Source organism: Dipodomys merriami, unplaced genomic scaffold (assembly GCF_024711535.1).
Source record: "Dipodomys merriami isolate MVZ:Mamm:240054 unplaced genomic scaffold, mDipMer1.0.p SCAF_69, whole genome shotgun sequence".
NCBI classification, from domain to species: Eukaryota; Metazoa; Chordata; class Mammalia; order Rodentia; family Heteromyidae; genus Dipodomys; species Dipodomys merriami.
Genome location: NW_027206279.1, coordinates 4,338,117 through 4,359,939, shown reverse-complemented (window position 1 = coordinate 4,359,939; position 21,823 = coordinate 4,338,117). Strand labels below are relative to the sequence as shown.

At 41.2% G+C, this 21,823-nt stretch overlaps 1 protein-coding gene across 3 annotated transcripts in view; it reads right to left on the bottom strand.

The window, feature by feature from the left end:
- Positions 1-21,823, bottom strand: part of Bub1b (BUB1 mitotic checkpoint serine/threonine kinase B) — a 58,829-nt gene that overhangs the window by 12,195 nt on the left and 24,811 nt on the right. For all 3 annotated transcript variants that reach the window (XM_070005772.1, XM_070005773.1, XM_070005771.1), the window contains 13 exons: positions 20,549-20,745; positions 14,370-14,539; positions 12,136-12,350; positions 11,902-12,026; positions 10,719-10,948; positions 9,399-9,511; positions 8,215-8,330; positions 6,640-6,689; positions 5,449-5,509; positions 5,170-5,275; positions 3,353-3,627; positions 1,898-2,031; positions 1,222-1,362 (listed from right to left, as the gene is read on the bottom strand). In XM_070005772.1, coding sequence (XP_069861873.1) covers positions 1,222-1,362; positions 1,898-2,031; positions 3,353-3,627; positions 5,170-5,275; positions 5,449-5,509; positions 6,640-6,689; positions 8,215-8,330; positions 9,399-9,511; positions 10,719-10,948; positions 11,902-12,026; positions 12,136-12,350; positions 14,370-14,539; positions 20,549-20,745 — 1,933 coding nt within the window. The remainder of the gene's footprint in view (positions 1-1,221; positions 1,363-1,897; positions 2,032-3,352; positions 3,628-5,169; positions 5,276-5,448; positions 5,510-6,639; positions 6,690-8,214; positions 8,331-9,398; positions 9,512-10,718; positions 10,949-11,901; positions 12,027-12,135; positions 12,351-14,369; positions 14,540-20,548; positions 20,746-21,823) is intronic.

Below are 21,823 nucleotides of genomic sequence, written 5' to 3'. Positions count from 1 at the left end.
TGCCTTTGTGTTTCTCTCCTAAAAGAGGATACTTTTAAGAAACACAAAGGTACAATGCCTACGTGCCTCTTCATATTAACACAAAACTGTTTGTGTGTGTGTGTGCACGTGTGCATCAAAATGAACTCTAAGATATGGAAACAAGGGACCTCTCTCCTTTTTTATTCCCTTTTAATTTTTATATATTTTTTTGATGACTGACTTTTCCTTACGTATGGTATATTCATGTGTATATTTTCAGGAGGTTTGGGGAAAAGGCACAGAACTCGAGGGAAAAAGGGTGAAAAAGTGCAACAGAGGAACTCACTAGACATTGATGAAAGTGAACTATACAACTCGTGGGTAGAGACAGGAGGGCAGGACTAGGAGAGAATGAGGGAACAGAAAATACTGTATGACAGGAAATATACTCATTACCTGACTCATATAAATTGTAATCCTTCTGTATATCACCTCTATAATAAGAATAAAGGAAAAAAAGAATAAAAGAAAAAAAAAAAAAAAAGAACCAGGGCTGGGAAGGTGGTAGAGTACTTGCCTTGAATGCATGTGGCCCTGGGTTCGATTCCTCAGCACCACATAAGCAAAAAGAAAGAAGTTGGAAGTGGCGCTGTGGCTCAAGTGGTAGCGCGCTAGCCTTGGGCTGAAGAGCTGAGGGACAGCCCCCAAGCCCAGAGTTCAGGCCCCACGACCAGACCCAAAAAAAAAAAAGAAAAAGAAAAACGAACCAGTATGAACATATTAATCTTCTATCCTTTACCTCCTGGTTTCAGAGCAAGAGGCACTGGCTCCTGTTTAGTAGCATTTAGGACCATTTGTCACAAACTAAAAGAGGACAAAAAAAATAGCTACTATTACTAGGACATGAAGTCATTAATGTATCAACTTGTACAAAATGTTATTTTTTTTTTTTTCATCCTAGTCCTGGGGCTTGAACTCAGGGCTGAGTGCTGCCCCTGAGCTTCTTTTTGTTCAAAGCTAGTGTATCTCTACTTCTGGGTTTTTCTGAGTAGTTTATCAGAGTTAAGAGTCTCATGAACTTTCCTGCTCAGGCTGGCAGGATCTCAGCCTCCCTAGTAGCTAGGATTACAGGTGTGAGCCACTGGCATCTGGCTACAATGTTATTTCTTATAACCTAGGAACTTTATAGTGCTCAAGCATCAAACTCAATTATAAAGATCGTAATAGTATCACAAAAGGACATGCATCAGTGATACTTACCTAATTCAATTTCATTCTCAATTTCCAACTTAGGCATTGGTCTATCTTCTACATAGAACTCTGCAGAAGCACTTAACTCTGGTAGGGATTTTAGTAGCTGTTCGCGATTCTGTAAACACCAGGGTGACTGCAAAGGGTTTTCTGAGGAGGAAAAAAGTTGAAAAGCCTTCAGGCAAAACATCTAAATGCTTAAAATAAATAACAGAGGAGGGGAAAAAGAAACAAACCAAGTTATAAATCAACACTGCTAATCTAACTGCATTCCTCTGAAACTATGTTCAGTTAATATCAGTCTATTCTAGAAATTCCATTCATGGCCACTTCTTTTTTAAATTTTATTTATTTTTTCTGTCAGTCATGGGGCTTGAACTCTAGGCCTGGGCGCTGTCTCTCAGCTCTTCAGCTCAAGGCGAGTACTCTATCACTTGAGCCACATCACCACTTGCAGTTTTCTAGTGGTTAATTGGAGACCAGAGTATTCACAGACTTTCCTGCCAGGGCTAGCTTTGAACTACGATCCTCAGATCTTAGCCTCCCAAATAGCTAGGATTACAGGAGTGAGCCACCGGTGGCCTCTTGGGCACTTCTTTAAGGGGAAAAAACTTAGTTTTCTGAGATAAATAAGTGTTCATTAGATATGGATCTGGATGTGTGTTTGTGAGTTGTATCATCCTACCTGTAGCTTCGCTAGTCAGTTCCAGTTTCTCAGGAATCTGAAGACTTTTGATGGAGGAGATGCTTGCAACTGAGGCAGAAGATCCAGAAAAGCCAGAAGAATGTGTAGCTTCACGACTATCTTCAATGATTGGGCTGAAAGAACCACAGAGGAAAAGGGTTCTCATAGAATAACATATACCAACTTACTTTCGTTAAATATGATAAATTTACAAATTTTTATACATATGTATGTACACACATATCTATGATTTATCTTTTTCTGGTTCTTGGTGGTGGTACTAGGTTTGAACTCTGGATCTCATGCTTGCAGGCATTCTAATACTTGAGCCACATTCCTCTGTTGAGCCACATTCTTCTGTTATTTTTGGGTCGGGTCTCTCATTTTTGCCTAAGGCCATGTGTGGACCTCCATCCTAGCCTAAACCTTCTGCACAGCTGAGACCATACACTTGTGCCAAACCTGGCTTTTGATTAGGATGACCTTACAGCTCTAACATCTACTCCAAGTACTGGGGTTATAAGCATATCATCATACCTGGCCTTGACTTTTTTGTTAAAAATAACTGATTTTAATTTAGCTTGAGCCGGGTGCTGGTGGCTCACACCTATATTAGCTACTCTGGAGGCTGAGATCTGAGAATCACAGTTCAAAGCCAGCCCAGGCAGGAACATCCATGAGACTCTTATTGCCAACTAACTACCAGAAAACTGAAAGTGGTGTTATGGCTCAAGTGGTAGAGCACTCTTGAGCTGAAGAGCTCAGGGACAGTGCCCATGCAGAGTTCAAGCCCAATGACTGACCAAAAATAAAAAAAAAAAAATTAGGATTCTATTTTATTTTAAAGTCATTATTCAGAAATAAGTTCATAATTAGGATCTCACTGACTTCCTTTATACTGGTGGATAAACAAGTCCCAGGATTACAATTCTGGACTTATAACTTTATTTACCTAATTTATAGTACATGCCTGTTTTATATTAGTCCATACTACTGAGAAATATTGACCAACACTGACAGTGACTTTATTTCACTTCATCTAGAGCCTGCATTTTCTGGCCTTTAATAAGAAAAGGAAAGGAAAAGGAAAAAGGAAACTCAATCATTACAACATGAGCACATCTTGGCACCTGACTAAAAGTTTGTTAAGGAAATGCAGTTCTAAAAGCATAGATTGGTTAAAGAATTAGTCTTGAGAGGTATGGTTAAAATGGTAGAGTACCTGCCCAGCAAGTACAAGGCCCTGAGTTGAAATTTCACTGCCTCCAAACAAAAAATTTAGTTCTCTCATAGTCAAACTAATCCTTTTATCTGGAACAGTCTTATTATCATATAAAGTACATAGCAGCTCAGTAACTGGCTGAGTCAGAGCTTGACAGCTAATCACTGTAATTGACAAGTATACACAGAATAAGAGCAAACACTCTGGCTTGTAAAGTTTGCCCGCCCAGGCACCTTAGCTTCTTGTTGCTGAGGGTTTGATGGTAGCTAGTGCTGCATGTGATCTGCTGGCCCTCAGAGGTCTTTGCATCAACATATTCTTCTTGCATCAGTCTCTCAGGATCAGAAGGGAGGTCCTTCAAGGATATTATCTCATGAAAAGGAGTAGAGGCAACACGAGCTGCTCTAACAAAGTCACAAGTGTCTTCTGGGTTAGGACAAATAGTTACATTCCTGAAACCTGTGATGATAGCATCTTCACTCAAAGGCTCAATTCCTGTGAATTCATCCTAAAATAAAAACCAGATAAAGTTTAGCTAAATGTTTCACTGAACCTATGGTCTATTTTTTTATATAAACACACATTGGATCATTGATATAGGATTCAGGAGCATATCAGAATTTCTAGGTAAAGACAATTTTAAAAAGCACATGAGGGCTTGGAAGGTGGCTCAGTGGTAGAGCGCTTGCCTTGCAGGCATGAGGCCCTGGGTTCCATTCCTCGTACCACATAAGCAAAAAAGCTGGAAGTGGCTCTGTGACTCTAGTGGTAGAGCATTAGCCTTGAGCTGAAGAGCTGAGGGACAGCACCCAGGCCCAGAGTTCAAGTCCAATGACCAACAAAAAATAAAAAATAAAAAAGTTAAAAAAAAATGATAGTATTTGAAGAAAATAATTTTGCATCATGAACACAGAAACAAATTACTTTATGAAAAATATATACTATATGGATTTTATACACAAACTTCACAAAAGAATTAAAGCTCTAATACTACTTTTCTTTTTCCTTTGCCAGTCCTGGGGCTTGAACTCAAGGGCCTGGACACTGTCCCTGAGCTTCTTTTGCTCAAGGCTAGAGCTCTACGACTGGAGCCACAGTGCCACTTCTGGCCTTTTCTGTGTATGTGGTACTGAGAAATCGAACACAAGGCCTTCATGTGTGCTAGGAAAGAACTCTACCACTAAACCACATTCCCAGTCCACTAATATTATTTTTCTTGTGACTTTTTCCTACAAAATATCCTCGTAATCTGCTGTCCCCCTGGGAATCATAATCCTCCTACTAGGATTATAGGCATGAGCCACTGATGCCCCGTTTGGGTATAATATTATATGAACATATGTTTCATTTTTTTGAATTTATGGCTAGGAGAATTGGGGTTCTTACTGTAACTGCCAGAGAATTTTCCAAGCCACAGCAATGTATGAAGATTCTAATTTCTCTACATTCATGTCCCAAAACACTTGTTGTAGTTTAGGCATTCTAGTGGATGTAAAGTCCTATCTTGCTGTGGTTTTTTGTTTTGTTTTTGTCAGTCGTGGGGCTTGAACTCTGGGTATGGGCATTATCCCTCAGCTCTTCAGCTCAAGGCTAGGGCTCTACCACTTGAGCCACAGCACCACTTCCAGTTTTCTGAGTGGTTTATTGGAGATAAGAGTCTCACAGACTTTTCCTGCCCAGGCTGACTTTGAACCACAATCCTCAGATCTCAGCCTCTTGAGTAGCTAGGATGACAGGCATGAGCCACTGGCGCCCAGCTCTTGCTGTGGTTGTGGTTTTGATCTGCATTCCTGGTAATGATGCTAATGATACTATCCTTTTTGTGCTCAGTTCAATTTGGTGATTATAATCTTATCTTCAACTTTTTTTTGAGACACGGTCTCACAGTGTAAGCCAGGTTGGCTGGCCTTGAATTTGAGATCCTCCTGCTTCTACCTCCCAAGCACTATACTCATAGGTGTTATACTTGCTCTTAACTCTAAACCACTGAGAGACTTGAATGAAACAATTCACCAGCCATTTGTATTAACTTAGGAACACTGCTCCTTACACAAGTATCTGGAGACACATCCTCATTTGAGGTGATGCTTTCTGCAGTTTTGAGGACGGTAAGTGGTCTTCGTTGGGCTAAAACCGGTGGGGGATCTGCAGGAAGACTATAAAAAGATGTATTACTTAGTACAATATCACTTAGAACAATTGTTTTGCTTAAAAACATAACCCTCTAATTCATCCTTGAGACACTTATATTCTCATTTAGCAATAGGTAAAAAGTATCCTTATTTAATAATAAAAAACTTAAGTAAAAAAAACAAGAAAAACAACAAACCTTTCATTCTTTTTTTCTGAAAGAAGAAATTCATCGAAAATGGAAAAAGGCATGTCGGTACCTAGAGAAAAAGAGACTAGATGTATATACTTTTAGGAATAAATGCTTTACTCTTCAAGACAACTATCCATTAAAAATATTCATAATGTTGGGGCTGGGAAGGTGGCTCAGTGGTAGAGTACTTGCCTTGCAAGCATGAGGCCCTGAGTTCAATTCCACAGTACCACATAAGCAGAAAAAAGTCGGAAGTTGAGCTGTGGCTCAAGTAGTAGAGTGCTAGCCTTGAGCTAAAGAACTGAGGGACAGAGCCCAGGCCCAGAGTTCAGCCCCCACAACTGACAAAAAAAAAAATTCAAAAAAAAAATTCATACTGTTAAGCCAGGAGCCAGTGGCTTATGCCTGTAATCCTAGCTACTCAAGAAGCTGAGATCTGAGGATCGCGGTTCAAAGCCAGCCCAGGCAGGAAACTCCGTGAGACTCTTATCTCCAATAAACCACTAGAAAACCGAAGTGGCACTGTAGCTCAAGCCCCACAACTGACCAAAAAAAAGAAAAATGAAAAAAGAATGCAAAGTAAAATCCATATACTGGGTAGAAAAAGGTTTGCCATGCAATGCTTTATTTTGTCAGCTACATATTCCTCCATTGCTTGACACACTCCTCTATACTTCTGTCCCCTACAAAGTGAGGTGAATTACATTTGGTAAATTGATAGCTAGAATTAGCGGTCAATAGATTTGGTAAGCTGTTTACAAGTGATGTTCATGTTTGAACCATTTTTACCATGTTGTTTCTAAAGAGAAAAAGAGAACCCATCTGAATATAAGTTTAAAATTTTTCTTCCCTCCAAAAACCATTTCCCTTACCGTTGATTCCTGAACTTTACTACTGAGTTTAACTCAGTGTACAGGAACTGAAGTGGAAGATTATTAAGACTTAGTATAAATTTAAGATTATATTTAAGCCTAGTATTTCAAGCAGTGATGTCTTTATGAAAATATTCTTTCAACAATCTATCCTATTACCAATCATGTTTATACAAAATTCTATGATTCAAAGGTACAAGAATATCCTATTCCTCCTTTTCACCCTTTCAATCCAATTGCTGTAATTAAGAAAAACATTTACTATGTGTCTCATAATGTACTTGCTAGCTACAAGCTCTTTATGAGGCTTTCAAATACAACTCACCTTCACAATGAGGTTGTTCTCGACAAATGTTTTCTGCAAGTGAAGGTTCCCTGTGAAGAAACTGGGTTTAAAATATGTGGCTAAAGACATATTTATTTTATTTTATATCTGTTTTTTTGTCAGTGGTAGGGCCTAAACTCAGGGCCAGGATGGTGTCCCCTGAGCTCTTTTGCTCAAGGCTAGTGTTCTGCCACTTTGAGCCACAGTACTACTTCCAGTTTTCTGGTGTCTCATGGACTTCCCTGCCCAGGCTAGATTCAGCCTTCTGAATAGCTAGGGTCATAGGACTGAGTCATCAGCAGCTGGCCAGAAAGACTATTAGTTGTTTAAAGTGCAAGATGATTTTACATTCAATAGAATCTTCTTCACTCTAAGACGAGGAAAGTTTCCTACCACTATTAATACAAATTTTATTAAATATGGAACCTTCAGTCATTAAAATGTTGTAGAAGTAGCCAGGTGCCGGTGGCTCATACCTGTAATCCTAGCTACTCAGAAGGCTGAGATCTGAGGATCACTGTTCAAAGCCAGCCCGGGCAGGAAAGTCCGAGTGACTCTTATCTCCAATTAACCGCCAGAAAACTGGAAGTGGCACTGTGGATCAAGTGGTTGAGTGCTAGCCTTGAGCTGAAGAGCTGAAGAACACAGGGACAGTGACCAAGCCCAGAGTTCAAGCCCCATGACCAAAACAAACAAAATGTTGTAGAAGTATACTCAATAAGAGATACTAAGTTATACTATTCAAGCAGGGGCTTGAACTCAGGGCCTGGATGCTGTCCCTGAGGTTCTTTTGTTCAAGGCTAGCACTCTATCCCTTGAGCCACAGAGTCACTTTCAGCTTTTTCTATGTATATGGTACTGAAGAATTGAACGCAGGGCTTCATGCATGCTAGGCAAGCACTCTACCACTAAGCTACATTCCCAGCCCCAGGCAGTAAAATAGTAAACTATAATTTTTTTTTTGTCCATCGTGGGGCTTGAACTCTGGGCTTGAGCGCTGTCCTTGTGCTCTTCAGCTCAAGGTGAGCGCTCTACCACTTGAACCACAGCACCACTTCTGGTTTTCTAGTGGTTTATTGGAGATAAGACTCACGGACTTTCCTGCCCAGGCTGGCTTTGAACCTCAATCCTCAGATCTCAGCCTCCTGAGTAGCTAGGATTACAAGCATGAGCCACCGGTGCCTGGCTTAAACTTTAATTTTTTTTTTTTTTTTTTTTTTTTTTTTGTCGGTCGTGGGGCTTGAACTCTGGGCCTGGGCGCTGTCCCTCAGCTCTTCAGCTCAAGGCGAGCGCTCTACCACTTGAGCTACAGCGCCACTTCCGGTAAACTTTAATTTTTATAAAGCAAAAATCAAGCACAAAAGGAGATTGTTCAATGCCAATAGCAGTTCTCTTGGTAAATTTGTTTAGTTTTATTTTTTGTTTTGACAGGGTCTCTGACTCTGTAGCCCAGTCTAGCCTCCTGCGTGCTAAGATTACAGGTATCCACAACACATCTAGCAGAAACATGTAGTTTTCCTTGATGGAAAAAAGTCAGCACCTGTAAGATCTGTCCGTTCCATGATGAGGTCTTACCTGGGATAAGAATTTAGTGGATAAACAGAACTGGATAAAGCCATTCTTGCTATTTCCTGAGACTCTGCTGCAGGTTGCAATTTTATTGTCTCCTGGATAGGCTCCTTCTCTTCTTGCTGTATTAAAATAAATAAAACTAATGTCTAGCTTATGAAGAAAATGCTATTTTCAAAGTTCACCTTCTGATGTTCTGACATTAGCTTTAGCATACTCTTTTTCTACATATCCACTAACCACATCAAGTATCCATGTCATTAGTGGTCTTTCCAATTATATTCCTAGTATAAATTGGTAGTTATATTCAACTGAGCACACACTATTTCTTTAATTAACTTATCTTAGGGGAACATGATTGGAATAAAAGGCTAAAATCAAAACTAACAAAATATCTGTAAATTCAGTAAGTTGTATTATTTATTTCATAAAGCTGCTAAATTATATTCTTGCTATTAACAACTAAGAAACTACCAAAAACTTAATGGAGGTTGGGAAAACTTTATACTTCTAATATTTATTTTAGGCTTAGCATGTGGCTTGAAAGTAGAATGCTGGGGCTGGGAAGGTGGCTCAGTTGAAGAGCGCTTGCCTTGCATGCATGAGGCCCTGGGTTCAATTCCTCAGCACCACATAAGCAGAAAAAAAAAAAGCCGGAAGTGGTGCTATGGCTCAAGTGGTAGCGTGCTAGCTTTGAGCTGAAGAGCTGAAGGACAGCACCAGGCCCAGAGTTCAGGCCCCACGACCGGACCCCCCCCCCCAAAAAAAAAGAAGTAGAATGCTGTTGTAACATGTGTAGGTCCTGGGTTTGTTACCCAGCACTGGAAAATAAAACAAACGCCATTTAATTTCTTTCAACAAAGGCTGATTTGTAGATTAAAAAATAATAATTACGGATGGGAAGTTGGCTCAGTGGTATAATGCTTGCCTTGCATGCATGAAGTCCTTGGGTTCGATTCCTCAGCACCATATAAGCAGAAAAAAGTCAGAAGTGGAGCTGTGGCTCAACTGGTAGGGCACTAGCCTTGAGCTGAAGAACTGAGGGATAGTGCCCAAGAGCCCAGAGTTTGGGCCCCACGACTGACTAGATAGATAGATAGACAGAGAGAGAGAGAGAGAGAGAGAGAGAGAGAGAGAGAGAGAGATAGACAGACAGATAAATAGATAAATAAATAAATAAAAATAAATACCTGATTATCTGCTCTTCCTTGCTGAGTAGTTTGTATTTCTTTTAGCTTCTTTTCCATCTCTTCAATCTGTTTCTGCATTTCTGCTCTCTTCTCTGCACTGGTCAATAGCTCAGCTAGAATCAGTGAAGTTGTCTGAGAATTATTCTTCCGAAATTTACTGTCAAAACCTGCATGTGGGCTTACACTATCAATGTGCATGCCAATGCAAACCACCAGGAGATAAGTGAAACAAGCTCCTCAATTTAAGATCTAGGTCTCTATACCTTTATTTATCCAGGCAATGAAATACACAATACCTATTACATGCTAAGTGTAACTTGAAATAGGTTTCAGTGATGTGCAAACAAAGTCTTTGGTCATGTGATGTTAAATATTCAAATTTGGGGGAAACATGATATAAGAAAATGTGCGATTAGATAAGGGGATGGTGATCAGTAGTTATTGAATATCAATCAATGGTCAAATCCTTTTGTACAACTAAAGAAAATAACAACAATAACAAAAAACAATGAACACATAAGATTATTCTGAAACAAAAAACAATGAACACATAAGATTATTCTGAGAAATTAATATAAGGCTAAACTTCAACAGAAAGAGGTTAGTCTTAGAAAGATCTAAGCCAGACTGGACAGGAAGCCCATGAGACTCTTATCTCTAATAAATCACCAGAAAACTGGAAGTGGCGTTGTGGCTTAAGTGGTAGAGTGCTAGCCTTGTGCTGAAGAGCTGAGGGACAATGCCCAGTTCAAGCCCCATGACTGAGGGAAGAGAGAGAGAGAGAGAGAGCACTATTCTTGAGGAAAAAGCTCAGGGACAGCATCCAGGCCCTCCAATAATCTACTCAAAAAGGCTAGTGCTATGGCTCAAGTACTAGAGTGCTCGCCTTGAGCAAAGGGATAGCACCCAGGTTCAGAGTTCAAGCCCTAGGACCAGCAAAAATACATAAATTTAAAAAATAAATAAAAACTCTCAGAATGTTGGCATATTCATAATACTACTAGTTGGCTGAGGTAGGAGGATAGAGTTCAGTAACAGTCTAGGCTACATAGTGAGATCCTGTTGAGGAAGATGAATTGTTCCTGCCGCTCACAGCTTCTCCTCCTCCTTTGTGCCTGAGCATATTCAGAGTTCTACAAGAGTTTATGTGGGAAGTAGCAAGGGGAGCTCAGCTTACATGCAGAAGGAAATAGTATAAACACAGAAACATTACACAAAAGTACACAAAACAGGGTAATTTCCCTTAGATTTAATGTATCAGCTCAACCTTCCTAAAAAAAAATCTATCATAACAAACATGAATTAGACCGATACACATACCTTTCCTTCGCTCATTCAATTTCTTTCGGAAGGCTTCAGCCCGGATTTCTTCAAAGGAGAACTCCCCTACTCCCGCATAAATCTTCTCCTTACAATACATCATCTTCTCTTTCTTTTCTTCAGATGCTTGCTGATGGCTTTGAACTCTTTGTAGGGGATCTCCTTCTTCCTTTCCAGGCTTTCTGGTGCTCAGAACATGATTTATACTAGGTTCAATTTTACATGGTGTCCTAAAGAAGCAAAATAATAATTATTATTTTACTATAAGGTCAAAATCAGTTATTTCTTACATATTTTGACTAAACACACAGACAATGCCAATAGTGATCCATTTCTTTTTTTTTTTTTTTGGGTCCGGTCGTGGGGCCTGAACTCTGGGCCTGGGTGCTGTCCCTCAGCTCTTCAGCTCAAGGCTAGCGCTCTACCACTTTAGCCATAGCACCACTTCCACCTTTTTTCTTTTTGCTTATGTGGTGCTGGGGAATCGAACCCAGGGCCTCAGGCATGCAAGGCAAGCGCTCTACCACTGAGCCACCTTCTCAGCCCCATATGTGATCCATTTCATGAAAATAAAATAATAAGATGGAGCTAAGCAGCAGCAACAATTACTTTCTGAGCATGAAGATATAACTTAATGATAAAGTGCTTGCTTAAACACAGGGTAATGTTCTTACTTTGATCCCCAACAGAGGGGAAACTGGTGGTTTATATGCCAGAGAAATTTTTCTTTTGAGAAAGGAAATTATCAATAAATTAGTGTCATCTATTCCTTCTTATACTTAAAAAATACTACACCTTACTCAAAGCTGATGAGAAATTAATCTACCAATGTAGTCATTATTCACTATTTAGCAGCACAAAGAATTAGATTTAGGAATAAAGTATAAGGGAACGTAGGATGTGAAGTTAAAGTTTTTGGCTATGTGGAAATATTGTCAATATTATCTAGAACATCTCCTAGATAGCTTTAAATTTCATTTAATGATGAGCTAGGATATAGCTGAATGACAAAGCATTTGCCTAGCAAGTGTAAGGCCCTGGGTTCAATCCTCAAAAACGTATACACATAGATTCTCTGGATCTTTTTTCATTTTCACAAAGATGAAAATGTCTTCGGGAACTAGAATAGGTATCACTGCCCCTTACTAATTCCCATATTAAAGTTTTTAGAAACCCAACTCACATAACTGGCTGTTGTGCCGTCTCTTCCACATATGGAGTAAAACTGGGAAGAGCAGCGGGTACATATGGTGTAAAACTGGGAAGAGCAGTGGGTACAGCTGTGATAGAAGATGAAATGGCGTGAGACTAGAAACAAAAAATAAAAAGTAAAATCACCATTTTGCCACAAAATATGCAGACCCTGTCTAACTACACCACAGGAATTAAGAGCTAAATCAGCTCTACAAATGCTTACCCTGTATTCCAAGGACCTGTCTATGTTCCAAGGGCCTGCTTGCAACTCATTTTCTTTGGCCCTGGGGACAGGTGGTGCCAGCCATGGCTGGACTGTAGGCTTAGACAACTCTGCTCTAGAAGCTTCATCAGCATTTTCATCAAAAACTGTAATTCTACAATTGCTTTGCATCTGCTGAGGTACCAGATTTTGGAGTCCTCTATTTTGGCTTGGAGCTAGAAGAAAAACATCAAATTTCATGCAGAATCTGTAATTATTAACCTAGATACCATGTAAGATATACCTATTCTTTTCCAAATAAAGGAGAATACTTCTATAATAGAATCAGAGAATTTTTTAAAATTCTCAATGAATCAATTACTAACTTTTTTTTTTTTTTTGGGTCTGGTCCTAGGGCCTGAACTCTGGGCCTGGGCGCTGTCCTTCAGCTCTTCAGCTCAAGGCTAAGCCGGGCGCCGGTGGCTCACGCCTGTAATCCTAGCTACTCAGGAGGCTGAGATCTGAGGATCGTGGTTCAAAGCCAGCCCAGGCAGGAGAGACCATGAGACTCCTATCTCCAATAAACCACCAGAAAACCGGAAGTGGCACTGTAGCTCAAGTGGTAGAGCGCTCGCCTTGAGCTGAAGAGCTGAGGGACAGCACCCAGGCCCAGAGTTCAAGCCCCACAACCGCCAAAAAAAAAAAAAAAAAAAAAAAAAAAAAGGCGCTCTACAACTTTAGCCACAGCGCCACTTCCGGCTTTTTTCTTTTTGCTTATGTGGTGCTGAGGAATCAAACCCAGGGCCTCAGGCATGCAAGGCAAGCGCTCTACCACTGAGCCACCTTCCCAGCCCTCTCCAGTTGATTTTGCTGTGAACTTAAAACTACTCTAAAAAGTCTATTTCTTGTGGATCTTGGACTTGAATTCTGGACCTGGGCTGTCCCTGAGTTTCTTTTGCTCCAAACTAGTGCTCTAACCCATGAGCCACAAAGCCACTTTCAGCTTTTTCTGAGTAGTTTATTGGAAATAAGTGTAGCATAGATTTTCCTGCCCAGGCCAGCTTGAACCATAATCCTCAATTCTCAGCCTCCTGAGTAGCTGGGATCACAGGCATAAGCCACTGGCACCTGGGTTTAAAAATCTTATTTAAGATAAAAAGCTAGGGCTGGGAAGGTGGCTCAGTGGTAGAGCGCTTGCCTTGCATGCCTGAGGCCCTGGGTTCGATTCCTCAGCACCACATAAGCAAAAAGAAAAAAGCCAGAAGTGGCGCTGTGGCTTAAGTGGTAGAGCGCTAGCCTTGAGCTGAAGAGCTGAGGGACAGCACCCAGGCCCAGAGTTCAGGCCCCACAACCAGACCCAAAAAAAAAAAAAAAACAAAAATCAAAAAAAACCAAAAAGCTAAGCCAGACACTAGTGGCTCATGCCTGTAATCCTAGCTACTCAAGATGCTGAGATCTGAGGATTGTAGTTTGAAGCCAGCTCTGGCAAAAAAAAAGTCTGTGAGACTCTTATCTCCAATTAAATCACAGAAAAAGGCCAGAAGTGGCTAGGTGGCTCTAGTGACAGAGTGCTAGCCTTGAGCAAAATGCGTTCAGGGACAGTGGTCTAGGCACAGTATACAAGCCTCAGGACTGGCAAAAAACAAATAAATAAAATAAAAAGCTATTGCCAGTCATCTTGGGAGTACAGAGTGTCCAATATTTGGTGCTAAAGGCTGAGTATAAGATTCTTAACCACATTATAACATCATTCTGGGCTTGTGGTGCATATTAGCATTAATCTGATAGTACTTTGTATATTACTACATATCTTCTTTCAACTAACAACTCTTATTCAGAAAAATGATGCTTCCTGGGCTAGAAAGGTAATTCAGGGCCTCGCATGCATGAGGCCCTGGGTTTGATTCCTCAGCACCACGTAAGCAGAAAAAGCAGAAAAGTGGCTCAAGTAGTACAGTGCTAGCCTTGAGCTGAAGAGCTCAGAGCTCAGAGACAGTACCCAGGCCCAGAGTTCAGGCCCCACAACTGACACACACACAAAAAAAAGATGCTTCCTAAATATCAGGCCTTCCTTAATTGAGAGGCAAAATGGTTGATACCTTTTGGGTTTTATCGCACACTGTTACTTCATTTTGTTTTGTTGCCCAGTAGTCAGGAAACCAGGACAGTCTCCACATGTACATTTACACATTATCACACAATTTACCTACTGCCAGAGACTAAAGGTTTTCTAAAATTACATTTAACAAACTTACCCTTGAGAGCACCTCCCACACGGCTAATGGGAGCTCTTGCTGTCTTTTTCCCTTTGCTCTTTAGTTCAGCTAGTGTGCTTCGTTGTGATATACACGATTCAAAAACTTCTTCCTCCTCTTCTTTCTCAAGTGCTAACAGAGTTTGTCGAGACACACGAGCTTGGAACTGTCTAAATTAAAAGATGATTTTATTTTTTGTGAAATAACCAGGATTCACCAGACATAAAATTTCTAATTTCTTAAGGCAAACAAAGGAAGAGACTAGGAAAGAAACTATCCCAAAGAAAGCCTTCTCTCTCAAGGAAAAAGGGTGAAAAAGTGCAGCCATAGAGTTCACTGAATATTGATGAAAGTGAACTATGGAACTTGTCGGTAGAGATAGGAAGGAGGCACTGGGAAAGAATGAGGGAACAGATGACACTGTATGAAAGGTAATATACTCATTATCTGACTCTTATAAATGTAACCCCTCACTGTACATCATCTCTAGTAACCCCTCACTGTACATCATCTCTATAATAACAATAACGTATTTTGGGGGGGGGGTCATTGTGGGGCTTGAACTCTAGGCTTAGGCTGTACCTGTGCTCTCCACCTCAAAGCAAGCGCTCTACCGGCTTGAGCCACAGCACCATTTCCAATTTTTCTAGTGGTTTATTGGAGATAAGAGTCTCATGGACTTTCCTGCCCAGGCTGGCTTTGAACTGCGATCCTCATATCTCAGCCTCCTGAATAGCTAGGAATACAGGCGTGAGCCCCTGGCGCCCGGCATAAAGTGACATTCAGAGTGACATTCAGATCAGAGAAAAAAAATTTTAGCTAGAATAATTTTGAACCCTTTTAAATGGCCAAGTTTGACCAGTTAAAAATACTCTAGAAAGTAGTGCTGTAGCTCAAAATGGTAGAGAGCTAGCCTTGAGCAAAAAGCTCAGGGACAGCACCCAGGCCTTGAGTTCAAGCCCCACAACTGAAAAAACAAAACAAAACAAAAATAAACTCTAAAAATAAACTCTGGCTTAAGTGGTAGAGTGCTAGCCTTGAGCCAAAGAAGCTCAGGGAAAATGCCCAGGACTGGCAAAAATAAATAAATAAATAAATAACAGGATGGGAAGGTAGCTCAGTGGTAGAGTGCTTGCCTTGCATGCATGAGGCCCTGGGTTTGATTCCTCAGCACCACATAAACAGAAAAAGCCACAAGAGCTGAGGGACAGCGGCCAGGCCCAGAGTTCAAGTCCTACAACTGACAATAAATAAATAATTACTGAATAATTGGGATGAGTAAACAAACATCCATATACCCTTCACCTAGAGCCACTAATAGTTAACATCTGCCATGTTTGTCACTCTTGGTCTCTCTCCACACATACCACCTGCAGATTTTTCTGGTCCCTGAAATAAAATGCCACATAACATGACACTTGACTTCAGTAAAGCTGGCACAAGTTTGAAAACAACTTCCTGTCCTGCTGCCACAGTTGTAGTATTATTGAGAGGTAAAAATAGAGCCTAGATTGCAGGTGCTAGCCAGGACATAGTAAGCCCACTATAGTGTCTATATCTTTCACACTGACTAGAATAAAACCTCTAGATAATATACAAAAAGAGAAACTGAAGGCTGAAGAGTAAACAAAAGCAAGTGGACTGTGGAGGAGTGAAAACTTGAAGAAACAACCTGTGCAGGGTTGTTTCCTGTTTTGTTTTTTCCTGTCGTCTATTCTCTCTTGTGGTTTTGAACAGGGTAATGTGGGATCTGAAACCTCTAGAAAAACTCCATCTTCCCCACTCCCCAGAGGAGTGGGGAATAAAGGATTGAGGACAAAAGGAGGGGGAATGGAGCCGGGAGCCGGTGGCTCACGCATATGATCCTAGCTACTCAGGAGGCTGAGATCTGAGGATCGCGGTTCAAAGCCAGGCCGGGCAGGAAAGACTCTGGGACTCTCTTTTTTTTTTTTTTTTGGGGGGGGGGGCCCGGTCATGGGGCTTGAACTCTGGGCCTGGGCTCTGTCCCTCAGCATTCCAGCTCAAGGCCAGCTCTCTACCACTTGAGGTGAAGAGCTGAAGGACAGCACCCAGGACCAGAGATCAGGCCCCACAACCAACCAAAAAAAATTAAAATTAAAATTAAGAAAATCTTGAAAACTGAAGTGGCAGTAGATCCACTGATATACAGTGAGAAAGATCTTGTGCTGTCTAAGCTTTGTTGCATACTAAGACAAAAACATCAACAATCTCCTGAGATAACCAAACAGGACTCCATCTCATAAGATAGTATCATAACAAATATTGAATATAATCCACAAAGAACTAGGAAATGTGATCAATTTACAAAGGAAAAGACAAAAATGCCAACATTGACAGGCACTAGTGGCTCAAACTTGTACTCCTAGATATTCAGGAGGCTAAGATTTGAGGATCATGGTTCAAAGCCAGCCTGGGCAGGGAAGTCTGTGAAACTCTTAGCTCTAATTAACCAACAAAAAGCTGGAAGTGCTGGTTGTTAGTGGCTCACATCTGTAATCCTAGCTAATTAGGAGGCTAGATCTGAGGATCATGGTTCAGTTGGAACCCATCTGGGGCAGAAAAGTCCATGAGATTCTTATTTTCCATTTAATCAACAGAAAACCTGAAGTGGAGCTGTGGCTCAAAGTGGAAGAGTGCTACCCTTGAGTTAAAAAGCTCAGGGATAAGCACCCAGGCCTTGAGTTCAAGCCCCACGACCAACAAGTGGTGGAATGCTTGCCTTGAGCACAAAAGCTCAAGGACGCTGTCTAGGCCGAGTTCAAACCCCATGACCAGCACAAGGGAAAAAGAAAGCCAAGCCGGTGCCAGTAGCTCACACCTGTAATCCTAGCTACTCAGGAGGCTGAGATATGAGGATCATGGTTCAAAGCCAGCTAGGACAGGAAAGTCCGTGAGACTCTATCTCCAATAAATCACTCAGAAAACCAGAAGTGGCGCTGTGGCTCAAGTAGTAGAGAGCTAGCATTGAACTTAAGATCTCAGGGACAGCACCCAGGCCCAGAGTCCAAGCCTCATGACCAAAAAAAAAAAAAGAGAAAGACAACATCAAGACAATTCAGATGTTGCTATTTTCATAAAGATTTTTAAAAACTTGAAATGTAATTTATTTATCTACATAATTTAATTAAAAAAAATCAGTTGTGGGGTTAAACTCAGGTCCTGGGCACTGTCCCTGAGCTCTTTTGCTCAAAGCTAGTCCTCCACCATTTTGTGCCACAGTACACTTCTTGGTTTTGAATGATTAATTGGAGATATGAGTCTTGAGGGTACAGAGCCATTCTATATCTTCTTTATTTTTTTCTCTTGCAGCTGTAAGGATTAAGCCCAGGGCCTCTCACAAGCTAAGTAAAAGTGTTCTATCAACTACATCCCCAACCCACAATTCTTAATCTTGATAGAGTGATGGTCATAAATCAGTTGGTTAGTGAAACTCAAACTATATACTAAATAGTAGATAAATTTATTTTATGACAAAAAGGTCTTTAAAAAAATCTAAACAGTTGACCTTAACATTAAACCTGAATCTCTGAAACTACTGCAGGACAGAGTAGGAGAGCCACTTGAACTAATAGGCACAGGAAGGAACTTCCTGAACAAAGTCCCAGGGTCACAACAAGTTGGAGAGAGACTCGACAAATGGGACTACCTTAAAATAAAAAGCTTCTGCACAGCTAAATCTATCGCAACTAAGCTAGAAAGACAACCAACTAATTGGGAAAAAATATTTACCAGCAATATATCAGACAAGGGGTTAACATCCTGTATAAACAGGGAGCTCAAGAAACTAATCCCTCCCAAACCTAACAAACCAATTACTAAATGGGCAAGGGAACTAAAGAGAGACTTCTCAAATGAAGAAATAAAAATGGCAAAGAAACACATGAGGAAATGTTCATCATCCCTGGTGGTGAAGGAAATGCAAATAAAGACAACCCTGAGATACCACCTTACCCTAGTCAGAATGTCCACATCCACAAATCAGCCAATGACAAATGCTGGAGGGGATGTGGAGAAAGAGGAACCCTATTACACTGCTGGGTGGGAATGTACACTTATACAACCACTTTGGAAAGAAGTCTGGAGGGTCCTTAGAAAGCTAAAGATTGACCTCCCTTACGACCCAGTCATATCACTTCTAGGCATTTACCCTGAACAACAGGAACCAATATACAAGGACACGTGCACCTCCATGTTTATTGCAGCACTGTTCGCAATAGCTAGAATATGGAAACAACCTAGATGCCCCACCACAGATGAATGGATCCAAAAATTGTGGTATCTATATACAATGGGATATTATGCAGCCATTAGAAATGACAAAATAATGGCATTTGCAGGGAAATGGATGGAGCTAGAAGGAATCATGTTGAGCGAGGTAAGCCAAGAAAGAAGAGGCAAACGGTACATGGTCTCCCTGATAAGCGGATGCTAAATCCAAAATGTTAGGCGATATGACAAAACTAACAGGACTTAAGAAACAAAGAACTAGCCGGGCGCTGGTGGCTCACGCCTGTAATCCTAGCTACTCAGGAGGCTGAGATCTGAGGATCGAGGTTCAAAGCCAGCCCGGGCAGAAGAGACCGTGAGACTCCTATCTCCAATAAACCACCAGAAAACCGGAAGTGGCGCTGTAGCTCAAGTGGTTGAGCGCTCGCCTTGAGCTGAAGAGCTGAGGGACAGCGCCCAGGCCCAGAGTTCAAGCCCCATGACTGACAAAAAAAAAAAAAAAAAAAAAAGGGCTGGGAAGATGGCTCAGTGGTAGAGCGCTTGCCTCGCATGCCTGAGGCCCTGGGTTCGATTCCTCAGCACCACATAAGCAAAAATAAAAAAGCCGGAAGTGGCGCTGTGGCTCAAGTGGTAGAGTGCTAGCCTTGAGCTGAAGAGCTGAGGGACAGCACCCAGGCCCAGAGTTCAGCCCCATGACTGGACCAAAAAAAAAAAGAAACAAAGAACTTCCACTCATCTGGTTGAATCACTACTAAATATCCCCATGCTGCTGATCACATATATGGTATATAACATGTGAACACCGTTATATGTTACAGACTGTGATAGACAATTTGCTCCAGGAAAGTTAGAATGATCTTGTGACTTTAAATGAACATCATTATTCCACAATACAGTGAAATTCCAGAAATTATGTAATCACTTAATCACAATTTAAAAAAAAAAAAGAACCTTGGGGAAGGTGGGGGGGGATGGTAGGGGGAAAACAATGGAGGGGGTAACAATGTTCAAGAGGAAGTGTACTCAATACCTCACTCATGTAACTGTAACTCTCTGTATAGTATCTTTACAATAAAAAAAATACTATATACAAATGCAGCAGTGGTATCGCTATATTGAAACTGAACTATACAACTTGTGGGTGGGGATAAAACACTGGGAGAGAGCGAGGGAAATGGTGACATTGTCCAAAAAGAAATGTACTCTCTTCCTGATGTATATAACCGAAACTCCTCTGTACATCACCTTCATAATAACAATAATAAATTTAAAAAATGTAAAAAAAAAAAAAAAAACTAAACAGTTGCGGGCTGGGAAGGTGGCTCAGTGGTAGAGTGCTTGCCTTGCAGGCCTGAGGCCCTGCGTTTGATTCCTCAGCACCACATAAGCAAAAAGAAAAAAGCCGGAAGTGGTGTTGTGGCTCAAGTGGTAGAGCACTAGTCTTGAACTGAAGAGCTGAGGGACAGCACCCAGGCCCAGAGTTCAGGCCCCACGACTGGACCCAAAAAAAAAACACTAAACAGTTGCGGGGAGCTGGTGGCTCATGACTGTAATCCTAACTACTGAAGAGGCTGAGATCTAAGGATCACAGTCCAAAGCCAGCCCGGGCAAACATCCATGAGACTCTCATCTCCAATAAACCACCAGAAAAACGGAAGTGGCGCTGTGGTTCAAGAGGTAGAGTGCTAGCCTTGAGCTGAAGAGTAAAGGGACAGAGCCCAGGCCCAGAGTTCAAGCCCTACAACCGACAACAAAAACAAAACCCACAGACCATTTATTTCTTAGTTTAAGTAAGAGTTGCTAGGTTGGAGGGGTGGCTCAGGTGGGAGAGTGCCAGCCAATAAGCAAAAGCTTATTCAAGTCTATGTCTCAAACAAAAATAAAATATAAGGAAGAAAGAGGTGAGGACAAGCTGCAGAAAAGCTGTTTACCGGTGCTGGGACTGCAGTCTTTCTAGTGGCTCGGCCTTTCGTTGAATTCCTTCTTGAAATATTGCATCTGCTTTCTTAAAGTTTTCTCTGGCTTCATATTCTTCAGCCCATGAGATGTAGAACTGAGCAAGTGAAACTCCAATCCCTTGATGGTGTAAATAACTATACATATCCAAAGGCTCATTGCATAAATGTCCCTGTAACAAATAGAAGGGGTTGACAGTTAACCAAGTCTTGCCTGTTATGTACAAGACAATGCCTGCAGATACTACATTCATTTCCTGCATTGAAGAAAATAATATAGGGCTGGGAAAGTGGCTCAGTGGTAGAATGCTTGCCTTGCATGCATGAGGCCCCAGGTTCGATTCCTCAGCACCACATAAGCAAAAAGAAAAAAGCCAGAAGTAGCGCTGTGGTTCAAATGGTAGAGCGCTAGCCTTGAGCTGATGAGCTGAGGGACAGCGCCTAGGCCCAGAGTTCAGGCCCCACGACCGGACCCCCAAAAAAAAAAAAAAAAAAATTTAGGTGGGGAGAGGGTAAAGGGGACAGTGTAGATGTGGAGGTGGGAGGGAAAGGAGGGTAGGGGAAAAACAAAGGAGGAGATAACAATGCTTGATAGGAAATGTACTCATGACCTTGCTCATGTAACTGTAACCCCTCTGTACAGCATTTTTACCAAAAAAAGTATTTTTTTTTTTAAAGAAAAAAGATGGGGAGAGAGGAGATGGAAGGGGAAGGGTGGAGAGGGAACAAGTTCACATTTGGAATAAACAGTAAGGGTTATAATTTGAATTACCGTTTCTAATACAACAGAAGCATAATTTGTCATTCCACTAAACAATTAGAAAACAATCTCCAGCGGCTAGGAATGTACCTTAGTGGTAGAGCACTTAACTAACGTGTATGAAGCCCTTGGTTTGATTCCCCAGTATTACATCAACAGAAAAAGCTGGGAGTAGTGTTGTGGCTCAAGTGGTAGAATGCTAGCTTTGAGCAAAAGAAGCTCAGGGATAGTGCCCAGGCCCTGAGTTCAAGTCCCAGGACTGGCAAAAAAAAAAAAAAGAAAAAGATACAATCTCCTGCACCAGAATTTTATGCCTGAACTACCAGAAGCACGACAGAACTACTGAAGCACTGTTCCGTGTTCCAAGTCACAGTTTCTTAAAACAAATACTAAAAGGGAGGTTGGTATATAATAAGGTTATCAGGAGACTGCTGGGATAAAGGGCCAATTTTATTGCATGTACATTTTATTGTGAGCTGATATATATGTAT